The sequence below is a fragment of the Culex pipiens genome, chromosome 2 (genome assembly GCF_016801865.2).
Source record: "Culex pipiens pallens isolate TS chromosome 2, TS_CPP_V2, whole genome shotgun sequence".
NCBI classification, from domain to species: Eukaryota; Metazoa; Arthropoda; class Insecta; order Diptera; family Culicidae; genus Culex; species Culex pipiens.
Window position 1 is genome coordinate 187,648,609 of NC_068938.1, and position 15,374 is coordinate 187,663,982.

The window sequence follows — 15,374 nt, forward strand, 5'->3', positions numbered from 1 at the left end:
GGAAAAAAATAAAATTTGGAATTTTTCGAAAATAATTTTTACTGAAAAAAAAGTTCTATAAAACCTAAAACACAAAATGTTAAAAATCGTAAAAAAATGACCTTTCTGCGATTTTTTCAACAACACATAAGGCTGATACAAATTTTATTTAAAGTTTTTGTACCCCCCTTGAAAGTTGAAGTTGAAAATATTTTTTTTAAAAAACATCAAAATGGAAATTTGAGTGCATTCAGCTGAAATCTGTTTAAAGTGCATTCTTTTGCGTTTAGAATCATTTTTAAGCATGTTTGGGTTGATTTAATACCCTAGTAACATTTTAGGTTTTAAGTAGGCCATAAAAGCCTATTTAGGTCGTATGAGGGTTGTCAGAACCATGATAAAACCAGTAAGTTTAAAAATGTTACTAGGGTAGTCTCTTGAATTTTTGAAAATGGTCGATCTTTTTTTTTTTTCTTTGACATTTTTGTTTTCCTCAAATCTTACATTTTTTGAAGACTAATGATTGCCAAATAACTGAACTAGTGTAAAATGCATTTTAAAAACTTTTTGTATTCAAATGTTGAGACTATTGCTTTTTTATATTTTTTATTTATTTTTTTGCACGGATGTGAAAATTTTCAATTGATGCTTGATTAAGACCTGAATTTTAAAGCATTTAAAATGTCGTTAAAAATGTGTTTCAATGCTAAATTAAATATTGTTGAAATTTTTTTTTTACTTGTACTGGATAGGCCAAACAACGTCGTTTCTTTAAATCAGTTTTCTGAGTAAAGCTTCAAAATAAAATGTATTTCTTTATTTCTTTTAAACTATCTTCTTAAAATGTCTTTATTGACATTTTCAGAGATATTCCTTTTGTAAACCAAATTTTCATTGACTTTTTCATTTCTACATACATATCCCATATTATTTTTTTAAATGTAAATTTCTGATGACGGACGAATTGTTTTTGAAACAGAGATTTTTTAAACTGCTCAAAATATACATTCAAAAGATTTTCAAGAACTGTTTTGTTTTTAGATTTAAACATTCTATTTAATAGTACTTTTCAGAAGTTGTAGCTGTTTTCAATAAAGAATAATTCTATTTTATCTCTAAAAAAGAATGATTGAGAAAATTCTTAACTGCTTTAATTTTTGAACATTTTTGATCCATGCTTTTGTTGCTGAGATACAGGCCACGAAAAATATTTAAAAGAGTGTATTTTGTGTGACTATTTGAAAGAAAAATCTTGATCTTTAAATTTTAAAAAATCTTGATTTGAATTTTATGCAGAACTAATATTTTAGCAAAGAAAGGTCGAATTGAGAATATCCAAATTTTAAAACATAAGCTCCTTGTAGATAAAAGGAAAACGCTAGTGGTTGGTACCAGCAATGGTTGCCGACAGCTATTAAGTCAACTTCGTTCAAACATAAGATATTTTTACTAACATTTCGAATGTTTTGAATACCTATATGGTAGTTGGCACAATTTGTAAATTTGAAACAAATATTCGTAGAAAAAAAACAACAAACTCAAAAACGGAGCACTTTACTTCTAATTCTTAAAATTGCTTAACGAATGCAAATTATAGGTTTATCATTTAAATATTTTTTAATTCACCCGTAACTCACTGCACCCTAAATATGGTTGTTAGTTTGTTGCTTCAAATCAATTTGATATTTTTTGTCTGTTAAATATTTAGTTTGGGACATATGTCCGCCATTACGGGGTTGTCTTCCGGACCACCTGAAACCGCTCGTGGTACTCCCAGGGTAACATGTACATGTAAAAATATCATAGGATACAAAAGAAAAATCATCCATAACCAAGAAGCATTCTATACACAATCTATTACACAAATTCAAACATAGTTTTCGCGAAGTCTTCATTTAGAATAACAGGAATAATATTCTATTTGAGAAAAGAACATATTGAGTACATTAAAGAGGCTTTTGTCAATTTTTATATAAACTAAAAATATTTTCCCGGTTTCTCAGTCGAATTCCCGAGTTTTTCCCGGTTTTCTCCCGGTTGATAAAAATCCCGGTTTTTTCCCCGGTTTTCCCGGTTTTTTCCCGAGGTGGCATCCCCTGGTTTACAGAGTTCGTCCAGAAGACTTTTTTTTCGTGTCTCGGCAAGATCTTTCGAATAAAGTTTCTCTCATTCGTGTACATCCTTGGACCAAATCCGCCCATTCTCCTTTGATTTTATATCATGAAATGAAGTTGAAATTTTTTTCGACCAGTATTTCGATTTTTTGAAAAAATCGGTATTGATTCAACAATTCATAACTCGGGCAAATTTTTTGCCCGTTTCGAACTTTCTGAAAAGTTGGCGTTTGATGTCCCCTAAAACATATCAGAAAATGAAAAAAATAAAAATATGTTGTTTTTTTTTTTGCAAATCAAGTTTTAGTGACAAAAAGTGAAATTAAAAATCATCAATTTTTTTCACACCGTATCATTTTTTTTATTGTAGTCCATATCCATACCTACAACTTTGCCGAAGATACCAAATCGATCAAAAAAATCCTTCAAAAGATACAGATTTTAGAATTTTCGTTTATCATTTTTGAATGAACAGCTGCCAAATTTGTATGGAAAATTATATGGACAAACTAATGATGCAAAATGGCTTCTTTGAGCATACGCATACCGAAGGCACCAAAAAAGTTTCAGCCGGATTGAAAAATACAAAAAAAAATCGAATGACCGAAATCTCAGAGTATTGCTTATCGGTGAAAATGGTGTTCTTCAGAAGAAAAAAAACACGAAAAAGTGCGAGTTTGTTTGGTTGTCATAGTCTAATACCTGCTTTAATTCGAAAAAAAATCCGATCACCTTCCCCTTGACTGCATTCAAATGATTGCCGTCACCATTCTGCACCGCACGCGAAAACAAGAGAGAACGAGTTTGTGGCTTCAAGACGGGCGGCTGCTCGAGTGTTGTGCTCGGATTCGTTCGTGTCGACTTCGTGTGCATTCAGTGACGATCGCTTCGTAATGACGTTCGTTACAGGCGCGTTCAGTTAGCATTCAACGAGCGAGAAGGCAGGATGTGTTTAGTTTTGATGAACCAGATTTTTGCTGGGTGGACTCTTTTCGGAAACATAACATTTTGTAATGTAAAGTAATGCTTTTTTTTTTAACTCCAAACCATCCAGCGTACGGTCTCGGCGTGGAGAACGAATCCGAGGACTGGGAGATGGCGTCGTCGTTCAACGGGGGCCAGGACTACGACGACAGCGTGCAGGACAGCACGGACCTGGTGTCCAGCTACCAGGACAACATTAGCGAGCTCAACGACGACGACCTGATCTCCGAGGACGGCCAGGACGGTTAGAGCGGCATGTCGCAATCTGCAATCTGCGTGTGGTGGTGCGTGAAAGGATTTCGTTCGTACTTCTTTTATTGGCCTTAGGTTGACGTCGTTGTGGGATGGGAGAGATGCACGCGCACGCACGCACGAAAAGTTGCTGGAAGTCGGAAGTAAGGTAGGTTTAAGCAACACAAATTGAGAACTCTACGGCCGCAACGAGCTGTAGGGGTTGAATTTTCAGTTTCAATTACAAAACAAGAAGAAGGAAACCACAAATGTTACTCTTAAGCAAAGATCATTAAATGTTGCACGTCAAGTGCAACTCAATACACTGAAAAAAAAAGAAATGAAAAACACACAAAAACAAATCCGTTATGAATATCGTTATAAGAGGAATGCGAAACGTAGTAAATGTGCAAAGTGCAAAACAAAAGGAAACAATTTTCTCTAATTGGTTCATCTTGAACCGGCGCTTAACCGTGTCGATTGGCCTGAAAGGATCCGTAGCTGATAACGAAAATGCACCCAAAAGTACAGAAGTTACTTTTTACAACCGAAAAGCCGAAAACAGAGAAAAGTCCATCAACAAGAAGTTACTCACACAAAACAAAACAAAACCATTTTTATATCAAACTTAACAAACAACACACTAAATGTTAGAAAAGAAAAGAAAAAATAACTGCATCGAACACATCCCAATTTTTTAAGAGCAAACATCTCAGGCTTAAGTTTCTGTCAACAATCAATCAAAAGTAGAGAGTTTTTTCGCATTTGTCGCGCCCATTAACCATATTTCAACACACACACAACCTAATACAAAACCCCAACAATAGCCGTAGGAAGAAAACAAAACAAGAAAAATAACTATTAAAAATACCACATCGTACGTGTCATATCGTGTTTATTTCTTTTGCAGTGTAGAGAAAAGCGCTTTTCAAACCCATATTTTTCTTTAATTTTCACCACTGAATGTTTCTGTTTTAAAAAAATATTGAACGCTACAAACATTAAGAATACTAATAAAAAGACAAATTGTTTTCCTGCTTCTCGTCAAATGGGATGAGCGGGGGAAACACCATTGGCAATATTCTACCAACAAAACAAAAAAGAACGAAATTGTACATATTCATTGGGCTTAAAATTGTAGCAGCAAACATTGGAAAGAACCCTTGAAAAAACTAAAACGAAGAAAAAAGAGTGAAAAAAGCTTGCTGCAGTTGTAACACTGAGTAACTCAGAATAATGTAGTTTAACTCGCACATGAAAACAAACAGAAAAAAAAACTTTTATTTCAACCTTCAACAAACAAAAATATAATTTTTCTTTAAACCCCCTGCATCAATAGAAATCTATATATTTATTTATAAGTGCGTTTTGTTCTCGTTTTTTAAGTTTCTTTTATTGTCATGTTTTTTTAGTCTTTATGTATATCGCTCGGTAGCGACCGAACAACAACCCCTTATGAAAGATGCAAACAGCAGGTTGACGACGGAAGAGAAACAGAAGCAGAAAAAAAAATATTATTTTTATCGCATAAGCAAAATCTTTATTCTTAGTTATTTCTTTTTTTGTCTTAGAAATGTAATTCTAATAAAGAGAGAGACGAAGAGAACGAGTTGAAAAGTACGGGAACGTGCTGCAAAAAAGTGACTTATGCTGGCTGCAGAATTCTGCAGAAGCTGCAGAAATTCTGCAATTCTGCAAGTACGGGAATAGACCTATTGTTTGCTGGACGTTGCCATGATTCTCTCCCATAGCTGGGTATCAAGAAAAACATTTTCAATCGAGTCTTCATTTTGCATCGTTCTGTAAACTGATGATTCTCTTCATCGACGGTCCCTTGGATATTGACAACCAGAGAGTCGACTGTATTTCCGCACGAGTTTTGCCGCCATCTTGGAACTGAAACTCTAGTGCCGCACTCGATATTTTTTTCAGTTTCATGCGAATTCAAATGACGTTCGGCACTGGCACCAGTGCCGCACCGGCTGTTCAAACGAACGCACCATAATTCAATACACTCAAACCCCGATGGTTTGACACCAACTGTTGTCGCACGACCCCGTTCGTTTGACACAATTTTTACGCGGAGTTCACACACACTTTCAAACGTTTGTTTAAAAGTGTGCGTGAGCGCCGTGAAGGAAGTGACAGTTCGTCACTTTTTAGTTTGACTTTGATCAACCAACGGGGTAGGTACAAACTAAAAAAGTGTCAAACGAAAAAGTTTAGCTAAAAAAAAAATAAAAATCAAAACCAGAAATTTAAAAAGTTTTAAAAATCTGACATAACGAAATTCGAAAATACAAATTTACGAAAACCTCAAAATTCTAACATGCAAAAACTCGATTTTCCAAAATGAAAAAAATTAAAACTCTGGAAGAAAAAATTAAGAATTTTAAAAATTTAAGGATAACAAATTTTCAAATTTAAAACAAAAAACACTTAAAAATTCCAATATTTAAAAACGTAAAAATTAAGAAATAATGAAAAAACATTCAATATAATTGTACCAGCCTTATTTTATAATTTTCTAACATTATAAAGTCATAATTTCATAATATAATAACTACATAATTTTATAATTACATAATTTCATAATCATTCAACAATTTCATAATTTATAGTTTCATATTTTCAATTTTAAAATTTTAGTACAGTAGTTGTTCGTTAACTGGGCGTTGTTTAACTGGGCTGCTTTTCAACTGGGCGCTCGATAACTGGGCCGTAGCCCAGTTAAAAAGCAGACAAACGTCAAAAAACCAAAACAAACCGAAATGACCTAGGGGTTAATGGATGCAAAAATCATGTTCAGTAAATAATTTTTTTTTTCAAACTTTTATTTAATTTCAAGTCACAAAAAAATATGAAAAGTTAGCATTGTAAACAAATTTGATAAACTATTATTTTTTTTATTTCATCAGGAAAATATTATGCATCGGTGGTCCCCTCGTTATTTTTCGTTCAGCCCAGTTAACGAGCAGCATTCGGTAACTGGGCTACGTTCTCAGCCCAGTTACCGAACAAGTACTGTATTTCTAGTTTTAGAATTTAATAATTTCTTAATTGCAGTTCTTTTATTTAAGAAATTTTATTTTATTGCATAATCCCCCCTCCCCCCAAAATTGTCTATGTGTCAAAATTTAAAAGTTCAAAAATTTTAAGTAAGAAATCTTTTTGAAGATAAAAAAAAATCTCGACAAAATTTCACTGTGGATGGTCGAATAACAAAATTTTAACTTCTTTCTAAATTTCTCTAAAAATATGCTTTAAAATTATATGGAATGCGCAGCTTTTCTTGACCAAGTTCTTTTCAATCTCCGTACTTCGCTTTTGCCGAAGACTCCAAATCGCCCAGAAAATTACTTCTCATGATATGATCGTCATCTGGGGCGAATCGGGAAATATGGGACGAATTGGAACAGCAGTTTCAGCCTTGTTACTGCACAATATTTGAATACAGTCAAGACAAAAAAAACGTTGTTTTATTTTTAATCTCGAGTTTCAGTAGGACCGACGACGTATGACAATTCGAATTTCTAAGAAGGGATCGCAAAACTCAATTTTTAATGTTATTTAAAAGTAAGAAAATGAAAAAAAAAAAAAAAACAAAAAAAAAGTCTCAATTCGTCTAAGTTGACGGTACAGAGTTTTGATCATTAGCTAGGCATTTTATACGACCACCCATCAAATTTGCAAAGAAACTTGTATGGACAATAGCTTACAAGTATCTTCAAAGTTTGAAGCAAATACAAAATACGGATATTAATCAATCCCAGGGAAATTCTCAAGAGTGAACAGTATAAATGTAAAGTTATATCGATTTATTCAGAACATTCTTCACATCAAATTAAATTATCATTGCTTTCCAATTAAATTTAAACCATGTTTTCCTCATCCTCGTCGAAAAGGTCCTCAAAATCTGCAAAAGCAAAAGAATTTTGAAACATTAAAAAACTCCTTCTTTACATAATTATCCCCACCCCCTCCTCACCATTGTAAAAATCCGCGTGGACATCCTTCTCGTTGGCGGCCAAATCCATCAGCAGCCCAGTCGATCCACCCGCCTCTTCCAAATCCATAAACGGTCCCGGCCCCTCCGGAAACATCTCGTCCGCCACGACCGTCGGCTTCATGATTCCGACCTGGTGCTGATTCGGCTGCTGCTGCTGTTTGCTGGCCGGCTTCGAAGACGACTTGCCCGCGCTCGGCTTCGCTTTGTTGTTCTCAATTTTGAATGCCGTTGCTGACGACGGATCGTGCGCGCGTTCGGGTTCAAACGGGAAGAACACTGTTGAGCAATGGCACGAATTTTACGCTTCCGGAATCGTTCGGGGCACCGTCTCTGCGTTGTGGGAAATTGATTTGTTTTGATTTCGGTCGAGGGCGCACGCACTTTTGACAGCTGACGGATCGCGGTTGTTTTGGTTTGTTGAAGCGAAGTTTTTTTTTTCGAACATCAACGGTAAACAAAATTGCTGCGAGGAAAATGGGCCCATGCAGCAGTAAGCGTTTGTGATGTGCCTTGAAGCAAAAGTCAAATATCGCGTACACTGTGAATTGTTACGATAACTCATTTTAACCAGCTGGAAAATGTACGGTTGCACCTAGAGATCCTAAATAGGGAGACTGGTCGAAGTGAATTTGACGTACCCAAACAGACACGAGTTTGACGTATCCAAACGAGCATTTGCCTTTACGCCCAGCAAAATTTATCAGTGTTGCCAAGCTCAAAACATACGTTGCCAGATCGATTTAGCAAACTTAGACCAGTCTCCCTATTTAGGGTCTCTAGTTGCACCCTATTTGGTGTATTATTAAGATCATTTAGGAAAAATCATTCGACAAATGGTGACTGTATGGTTGTTGACTATGCGGGAGGTTAACTCAAGATTCGAGAAACTCTCAAAAGACTTTTCCCACTGAGAATGTTGGCTCGAGCCTTGAGTCGATGTAGGCTCGATCCAAAATTCTCAGTGGGTTATTTTGTCGCGCCCTATTAGGGTCCTTACGCATGTATGTACAACGGTAAAAAAAACGCAATTTACACGATTCGTTCTGAAAAAATCATTTTTTTGTAATTTACTGCATAAACTACTATTTCCTGCCACAAAATGATTTTAGGAGTCTTAGGCTGGTACAAATATTTTTAAAAGTTTTTGTCACTACCCCCTTCAAAATTGGCCCGAAAAATTAGGGTGCAAAAAAAAATTACAATAAACTTCAAAATTTCAATGAAAATTAAAGTGCAACCAGCTGAAATCAAATTAAAATACATTCTCCTGCGTTTAAAATAATTTTTAGCATGTTTTTATTAAAAAATCTTAAGATTTTTTGAAAATTTTCGATGCAAAATCATTTTTTTCGATTAAATTTTTGTTTTTGTCAGATCTTAGATTTTTTGAAAACTAATAATTGGGTCCTAAAATGAAGTTTAGATTGCTGATATTCTTGTTTACAGCGATAAAGCTTATTTTTCTGAGTACAATGACCCTTTGTACGAGCACAAAGAGTTTAAAATGGATTTTTAAATCAATTTTGAAAAATTAACCTCGCGGTCCTTCTTGACAGAAAAGCTCCTACTTGACAGCTCGTTCCAAGGGGACCATAGTTGATCCATCGAAACAATGTTGTCTTGTCAAAAAAAATTTTTGCATTAAAATGAAAAAAAGTGATCAGAAATGGTTTTTAATCGTGTTTTTTACCGTTGTACATAAAAATTGACATAGGACTTTAGTACCCAATTGCAAAACAACTGAACTAGTGTAAAATGCATTTTAAAACACTTTTTTCATTTAAATGTGAAGACTATGGCTTGTTATTTAAATTTTTATATTTTTTTATTTTTTTGACCCCCCCCCCTCCCTTAACCACGGTCTGGGCCGAGGGACAAAAACTTTTTTAAATATTTGCATCGGCCTTATTTTCAGGTCTCAAAAAAAAAACGTTTGAAAAGTAAGGCGTCGGTTTTTACGCTCTTAAAACAAAACCGAAAAACCAACGTCGGTAAATCTAGTGAATTTTTCCGCACTCAAGCTTTTGGTTTTGAAAAGCTCTTATCGTCGTTCGAGAATGACAGGAAAAATAAGTAATTTCACGACAGAATTGCGGAAAATAACATTTGTTGTTGTGACAAATAATATAACAAACTTAAACTTAATGTTAGCTTTGTCTAGGGTTATGAACCAATTCATGGAAAGAACAATTTATATAATAATATTCAAATAATATTATTATTTTCTCTCAGAACGACTTAAGTACTTACAACTTTAATCACTTTTGCTGAAAATTCCTGGGAATCCTCCTTACAAACAAACGTTTTTTTTTTTAATTTAAATCACACATTTTTTAATATTTTTGTATTCTATATTAATAATAATTTTTAAGTTCCAGAATTGCATCATGAAGCCGAATCTCAAAAAGCAAAAATCAAAAAGACGGATTTTATTTTTTGCTCAGAATGAAGTTGAAATAAGGAATAAAGCGACGTCGGATAAACCCTACTAAGATTAACCTTAACTATAAACTCTTAATTTTCTAGCAAATAATCAAAAATTTATAAATTAAATATAAAAATATTTAAATTTGAAAACAAAAATACTTAAATAACAAATTCTATAACCTAACTCAGAAACTTAAACATTTGGAAATAAAGACATTCACAAATTTTAAGTTTAAAAAAATAAATTCCATATTTTTTTTAAATAAAGAAATTTTAAATTCTCAGAATTCAAAATTTTCAAAGTTTAAACATATAGAAGAGAAATAGAAAAAAATAAATCAGAAAATAAAAAAAAACATTTCACAAAATATAATATGAAATAAAATAATATATTTCAAAATTTACTGCTGGAAAAATTTAAGGAATTTTAAAAATTTAAGAATTATTACATTTAAGAATTAAAGACCGTAAAACTAAAAAAAATATATTAAGGAATTCAAGAATTTAAAAACATGAGAATTTTATGAATTATAGAATCAAAGAATTTGAAATATTCATAAATTTCAAGATTAATGTAACAATTTAGAGATTTAAGAATTTTGGAAATTTAGATTTTTTCGGCATTAAGAATTTTAGAAATCAAGAATTTAGGAATTTAAACATTTTAAGAAATAAAATTGTAATTCATGATTTTTTTTATTGTGATTGGATTTGAGGACTCAAGAATAAGGAATTAAACAGAAAATGTAGAATGTAAGAACTACAAAATTTAAGAATTTCATGAATTTTAAAATTCATGAATTTTACAATTTAAGGATTTAAGAATTTAAGAATTTTAGACTTAAAATTGGAGAATTAAGAAGTTTTAGAATTAAAGAAATGAAGAATTTAAAAATTCAAGAATTTTAGATTTAAAGGATTTAGAAATTTGGAAATTTGATCTAACATTTTACATAAATAAAAAAAATAAGAATTTATGCATTCAATAGTTATAGAAAATTCAATCTAATCTAATCTAATCAGACCCTAGCGCAGCCAATCTTTCGAAGGGATCCTGGAGAGTGCCTTAGGTTAGATGACGCCTAGCACTCTTCTTGTCATTTATTAACATTTGTAGTGCGCCATTGCATCGGAATGCATTGAAACAACACAAGCGTTAAAGCGGCCAGGCCTACTGCGTAAAGCCGTATCGCAGAGATGATTCGTTGAGTTTGTGCACTGAGTGTTCGAACAACAACACAATTCTGAATCGACAGGGGAGGAAGAAGCGTGGGGACACACCACCATACGCTCCGAGATTTTGGTTGTATTTGTTGGGAGCACCATGCTAAGAAGGTTCGGTACTCCGGGACCCTCTGGGATGGGGACATTGTATTCCACGAATGCCCTGGACACTATTTACCGTGGTTATAGCGCCACAACTCGCTCTCAATAGTTATAGAAAATTCAAATTCAAAAATTGAATGAATAATGAAAATAAGTATTTTGAATTGATGAATTTAAGGATTCAATATTGAATAATTAAAAAATATCAGCATACAAATTTAAGACAAAATTTGAGATTTTTTTGATTTTTTTTTTTTAGAAAATTAAAATATTGTTTTTTTTTGTGTGTTAAATGTGAGATTATAACTGTCTTTTTTTGGATTGGTCACGAACAGAATGTGCAACGTTTCTAAACCGCGTTCCTTCTGACTTTTCTGAGCTCCGTACTTAGCTTGAGCCTAATTAGAGAAACACATTCAATTCATTTTTTAGAATTCTGAAACGAAAATCAATTAGAATCGAGCTCTGTTTCAGAATTCGAATTAGGTTGACTAGGAAATTGATTTCGAGTGGAAATATAAAACAAATGTTTGGATTTGTATTAATTCAGGTTATTTACTTTTGAACGCTTAAAAGATACAATAAGTTTATGATTTTCAAATGATAAAATGATGATTACAATCGTGCATAAATAAGGCCAGTAGGGTTATGCTGCTTTCACTTCGTTAACAAATCCAGATCGATCCCTTTGCGACGATCTTCCAGATGAGACTGCAATGAAATTAATATAATGTTCGTTAATCAATTCAGTATTTTGAGCATCTTTCAATCTCACCTTTATAATCGCAATAAACTGCGGCCGCTTCAACTGCGAGTACGCTGTTATAAACAGCGGCTTCATCACGTCGTGCAGGTTGGCCGTCCCGTGGCAGAACAAATCCGTCGCCAGCTCCAGCGCCGTCCCAAAGTCACACTCGTCGACGGCAATAAACGCCCCGGTTACGATCGGCTGCAGCTCCGTCATGGCCGCGGTGAACTCAATCTTGTCCGCGGCATTGTCGATTTTGTCGAACCGGGCCAGGATCTTCTTCAGGCTGGCGTCACTCTCGAGCAGCTCGCGGTAACCGAGTTCCTGCTTCCGGTCGAACGGGACCACGATGCCGGCCTTGTGGAATGTCTTGCAGACGACGTTTTTGCCGCGAGCTTTGATTTTTTCGTTTGATTTCAGGGGAATGTCGTGCTGTTTGGCGAATTCTTCGAGCGATTTCTTGGTGGTGGCGATCTGGGCCTTGTTGAAGGGGGTCGTTGCGACCTCGTGCTCCAGGAAGTGGCTGTGAATATGAAGTTTGTAAGTTTTAAGAAATCTGTCCTAGAGAAAAGATGAAACTTACATCACAGCATCAAAGATATTCTCGCCAATCATTTTGATCTCGCAACCTTTGTTGACATCGTTCAGCGCCACCAGTCCGCTGGCATCCTCCGGCTGGTCCCTCCAGTACCCATAATGGACACCGGAGCCCTTCTTGACCAGCACCGTCTGGAACTCCGGAGGATCGTAGTAAAACCTCCAATGTCGCAGATAATCTCCAGGTTCGTGCATTTTAGCATCGGTAAACTTCTTGGCCAGCACATCAAAAGGCCCCACCAACCTCAATCCCAACTTCTCAAACACCTCCCCCGGTTTGTCCTGGCTCTTCCCCGTGCAAAACTCCCACAGCGAATTGAAACAAGCCGGCATCGCCACCAAAAACTTGTGCCGAATAAACTCCACCGGATCGGCGCAAAGCTCCTTATACTCCTCCTTCTTGGAAAACTCAATCTGCGGGTCGTAAATGTCGCTCATCATCCCCACGTCCATCGGAACCTCCGGCAACGTGTACCGCTGACGGGTTATCCCGTAATACTCCGACCCTTGCTCCGCCTCCTCCCGATTGCCATCGTCCTTTTCCGGCGTCGCCGGACGCTTGCACCGTTTAATGTCCTCCAGGATGTCCGCCGTCGGGTCGTCCACCGGGGAATCCGATCGGCGCTTCGAGGAAGTTTCCGGTTCCGGTTCTTTAGTGGGGCTGGTTTCCTTCGTCGGGTGGCGGTACTTTTCCTTGTGGGCCGGATTCTTCTGGTAGCAGGACGCGCCGTACTTGCAGTCCTGCTTGTTCATTTTCTTTTTATTTTTTTGGTTTGAAAACTGTTCAAAAATATAAAAATCACTCAAAAAAAATTGCAGCTGGCACCGGCAACGTGAATAAACTTGAAAGCGTCAAAATCCAGAGGGAAAAAATCAAAACATAAACAAAGGTTTTGGGGTTGGCAGATTGGTCGAAATATTGGTGTCGATGTCGGATTTAAAAAAAGGCATAAAGAAAATTAATAAAATTTCTGAGCGATTTATATTAATAATGTCAAGAAAAATTAGAATCCTGCGCTTCAATTAATCGCCGCAGAAAGATACCGCCGCAATGGGAAAACCTATGGAGAAGCCAAGAGAGTAGGCTTAGACAAAAAAAATAAAAACATTTTGATTGTCAATCTTAAAAAAATTAAAATCGTAGTGACCAAAGCTGGCTGTCGATTGCTTATTGGTTTTAGCTGACTTCTAGGCCGGCTCGATGGCATCCGTACTGGTGCCGGAATCTGCGACCTTCCCGATAAGCTGTACCGTACCGTCGAATGGAGGCACTTTGGGCGTTATTGGCTTAGTCGGGCAGGCTCCCCCCTCGTTGGCGAACCTGTTGCCCAGGCATACGCTTATCGGGGCATGCCCTGAGGTTAAGCCGCCTGATTATGTTAGCACCTGCACAAAAAAAATTCTGTATTGTTTTGAATTAAGAATAATGTTGTTAGGGATTGAATCTCTAACAACACTAACAACATTAATGTGTATTTGGCAGCATAAAATGTAATTATCGATTTTCTAGCATAACTTGTTTTATTTTCAAAATGGTTTTATCAAATCCGGAGCCACATTTGAAATGGGCGATGCGACATCGATCTTATGGCCTATTTTCCCATTTAAACACGTTTTTTGAAAGGCCGTGAGAGCAAATTGATCTTCTTCTTCGAATTGCATGGCATTGTTGCCGGCTATGTTTTTTATTGCTCCAAAAGTGCAGAAAATCGCTGGTAACAGTAGGTCTATTCCCGTACTGCAGAATTCTGCAATTCTGCACAAAAACGGCAGCAAAGCGTTCCCGTACTTTTCTGCAACAAAAGTAACTTTTCTCTCAGGCAGAACTTCTGCAGTGAGAGAGGTAGAAGTTGCAGCAAAACCGTTCCCGTACTTTTCTGCAAGCTCTCTCTTCTCTTTCTTGTTGAAAAGTTACTGCAATTTGGTGTGATGGATGTTCACTACACGCCTCGCTACACGCTTACATAAAATCTGCAAGTTGGGTGAAATTAAGCATTTTATTATAAGTTGTAATAATAAATGATTTTGGGATAGTTTTTTAATTTCTGGTTTTATTGAGAACGATTTTTTTATGTAAACGATTTCAGGCTTAGTTCATTTTTGTAAATGATATAGCGATTTTTTTAGTGTTTATATTTTTACCTGATAAAACATTGATAACTTAAGCCATAGTGTGACAGCACGGCTAGTACCCCAACAAAAAATTGTACTAAAGAAACAAATTGTTTTAAAACACTTTTAAAAGACACATTTCTTTTGAGTTTAATAATTTCAAATAAATATTTGTTTAGGAATAATTTTTGATCTTCAATTGTTTTTGAATATACCTCAGAATATACTAAATATGTGTGTTAAATAACAAGTAAGTTTAATTGGCAAATAATAAATTATACCTTTAACGGTGCTACCAATTTGTATTCTTATATTAACCAAGAAAAAAATGTTATTTGTCGAAATTAAAATTCATAAATTCTTAAAATCTTAAATTCTTAAATTCTTAAATTCTTAAATTCTTAAATTCTTAAATTCTTAAATTCTTAAATTCTTAAATTCATAAATTCTTGAACTTTTAATTTCTACGCCATCTTGAATCATAATAAATACACATTTTTTGAAGTCATATTTTAGGTTAGAAATTAAAATTTAGAGCATTTAAAGAATGAAAATTTTGAATGTTCCTATTTTATTTTTATTTGAGTTTTGAAAATGTTGATTTGCAGAATTTTTTAATTTTACTTGTATTTGAAATTATAATTTCTTTATGTTTCTATCTTATTATTTTCAACTGAGCTTTTGAATTTGTTGTGTTCTGAACTCATAAATATTAAAAAAAAACTTTGTTATTTTATTTTGAATTTTTTCAACCATTTTTTTATTTTGAATTTTTTAAATAAAGATTTTTTGAACTTCAATCATTTTGAAATATTTGGTTTTTAATTATTTGATTTTTTAAGCTTTG

General features: G+C 34.7%; 3 protein-coding genes across 3 annotated transcripts in view; 1 reads left to right on the forward strand and 2 right to left on the reverse strand.

The window, feature by feature from the left end:
- LOC120429995 (transcription factor Dp-1-like) overlaps window positions 1-4,181 on the forward strand; it is a 36,656-nt gene extending 32,475 nt beyond the window's left edge. Inside the window, exon 8 of the mRNA XM_039595092.2 lies at window positions 3,148-4,181. Coding sequence (XP_039451026.1) covers window positions 3,148-3,326 — 179 coding nt within the window. The 3' untranslated portion in view covers window positions 3,327-4,181. The remainder of the gene's footprint in view (window positions 1-3,147) is intronic.
- A 2,930-nt stretch (window positions 4,182-7,111) lies between these two features.
- On the reverse strand, window positions 7,112-7,725 carry LOC120429997 (COP9 signalosome complex subunit 9-like). Its single transcript, XM_039595094.2, has 2 exons — window positions 7,297-7,725; window positions 7,112-7,224 (listed from the first exon to the last, which is right to left on the reverse strand). The coding sequence occupies exons 1-2, from the start codon at window positions 7,436-7,438 to the stop codon at window positions 7,181-7,183; spliced, it is 186 nt and encodes a 61-aa protein (XP_039451028.1). The 5' UTR covers window positions 7,439-7,725; the 3' UTR covers window positions 7,112-7,180.
- Window positions 7,726-11,605: 3,880 nt separating this feature from the next.
- Window positions 11,606-13,261, reverse strand: LOC120429996 (histone PARylation factor 1-like). Its single transcript, XM_039595093.2, has 3 exons — window positions 12,402-13,261; window positions 11,846-12,341; window positions 11,606-11,781 (listed from the first exon to the last, which is right to left on the reverse strand). Exons 1-3 carry the CDS (start codon window positions 13,166-13,168, stop codon window positions 11,728-11,730), a joined length of 1,317 nt encoding a protein of 438 aa, XP_039451027.1. The 5' UTR covers window positions 13,169-13,261; the 3' UTR covers window positions 11,606-11,727.
- Between the last annotated feature and the right edge of the window lie 2,113 nt (window positions 13,262-15,374).

Excerpts from the sequence above, each read along its gene's own strand:
- LOC120429996 (XM_039595093.2), bottom strand. The coding sequence starts at position 13,168 with ATGAACAAGCAGGACTGCAAGTACGGCGCGTCCTGCTACCAGAAGAAT. Across the intron at positions 12,342-12,401 it reads AATATCTTTGATGCTGTGAT|CCACTTCCTGGAGCACGAGG; the intron begins GTAAGTTTCATC and ends TCATATTCACAG. Across the intron at positions 11,782-11,845 it reads AGTTTATTGCGATTATAAAG|TCTCATCTGGAAGATCGTCG; the intron begins GTGAGATTGAAA and ends ATTTCATTGCAG.
- LOC120429997 (XM_039595094.2), bottom strand. The coding sequence starts at position 7,438 with ATGAAGCCGACGGTCGTGGCGGACGAGATGTTTCCGGAGGGGCCGGGA. Across the intron at positions 7,225-7,296 it reads CCACGCGGATTTTTACAATG|ATTTTGAGGACCTTTTCGAC; the intron begins GTGAGGAGGGGG and ends TTGCTTTTGCAG.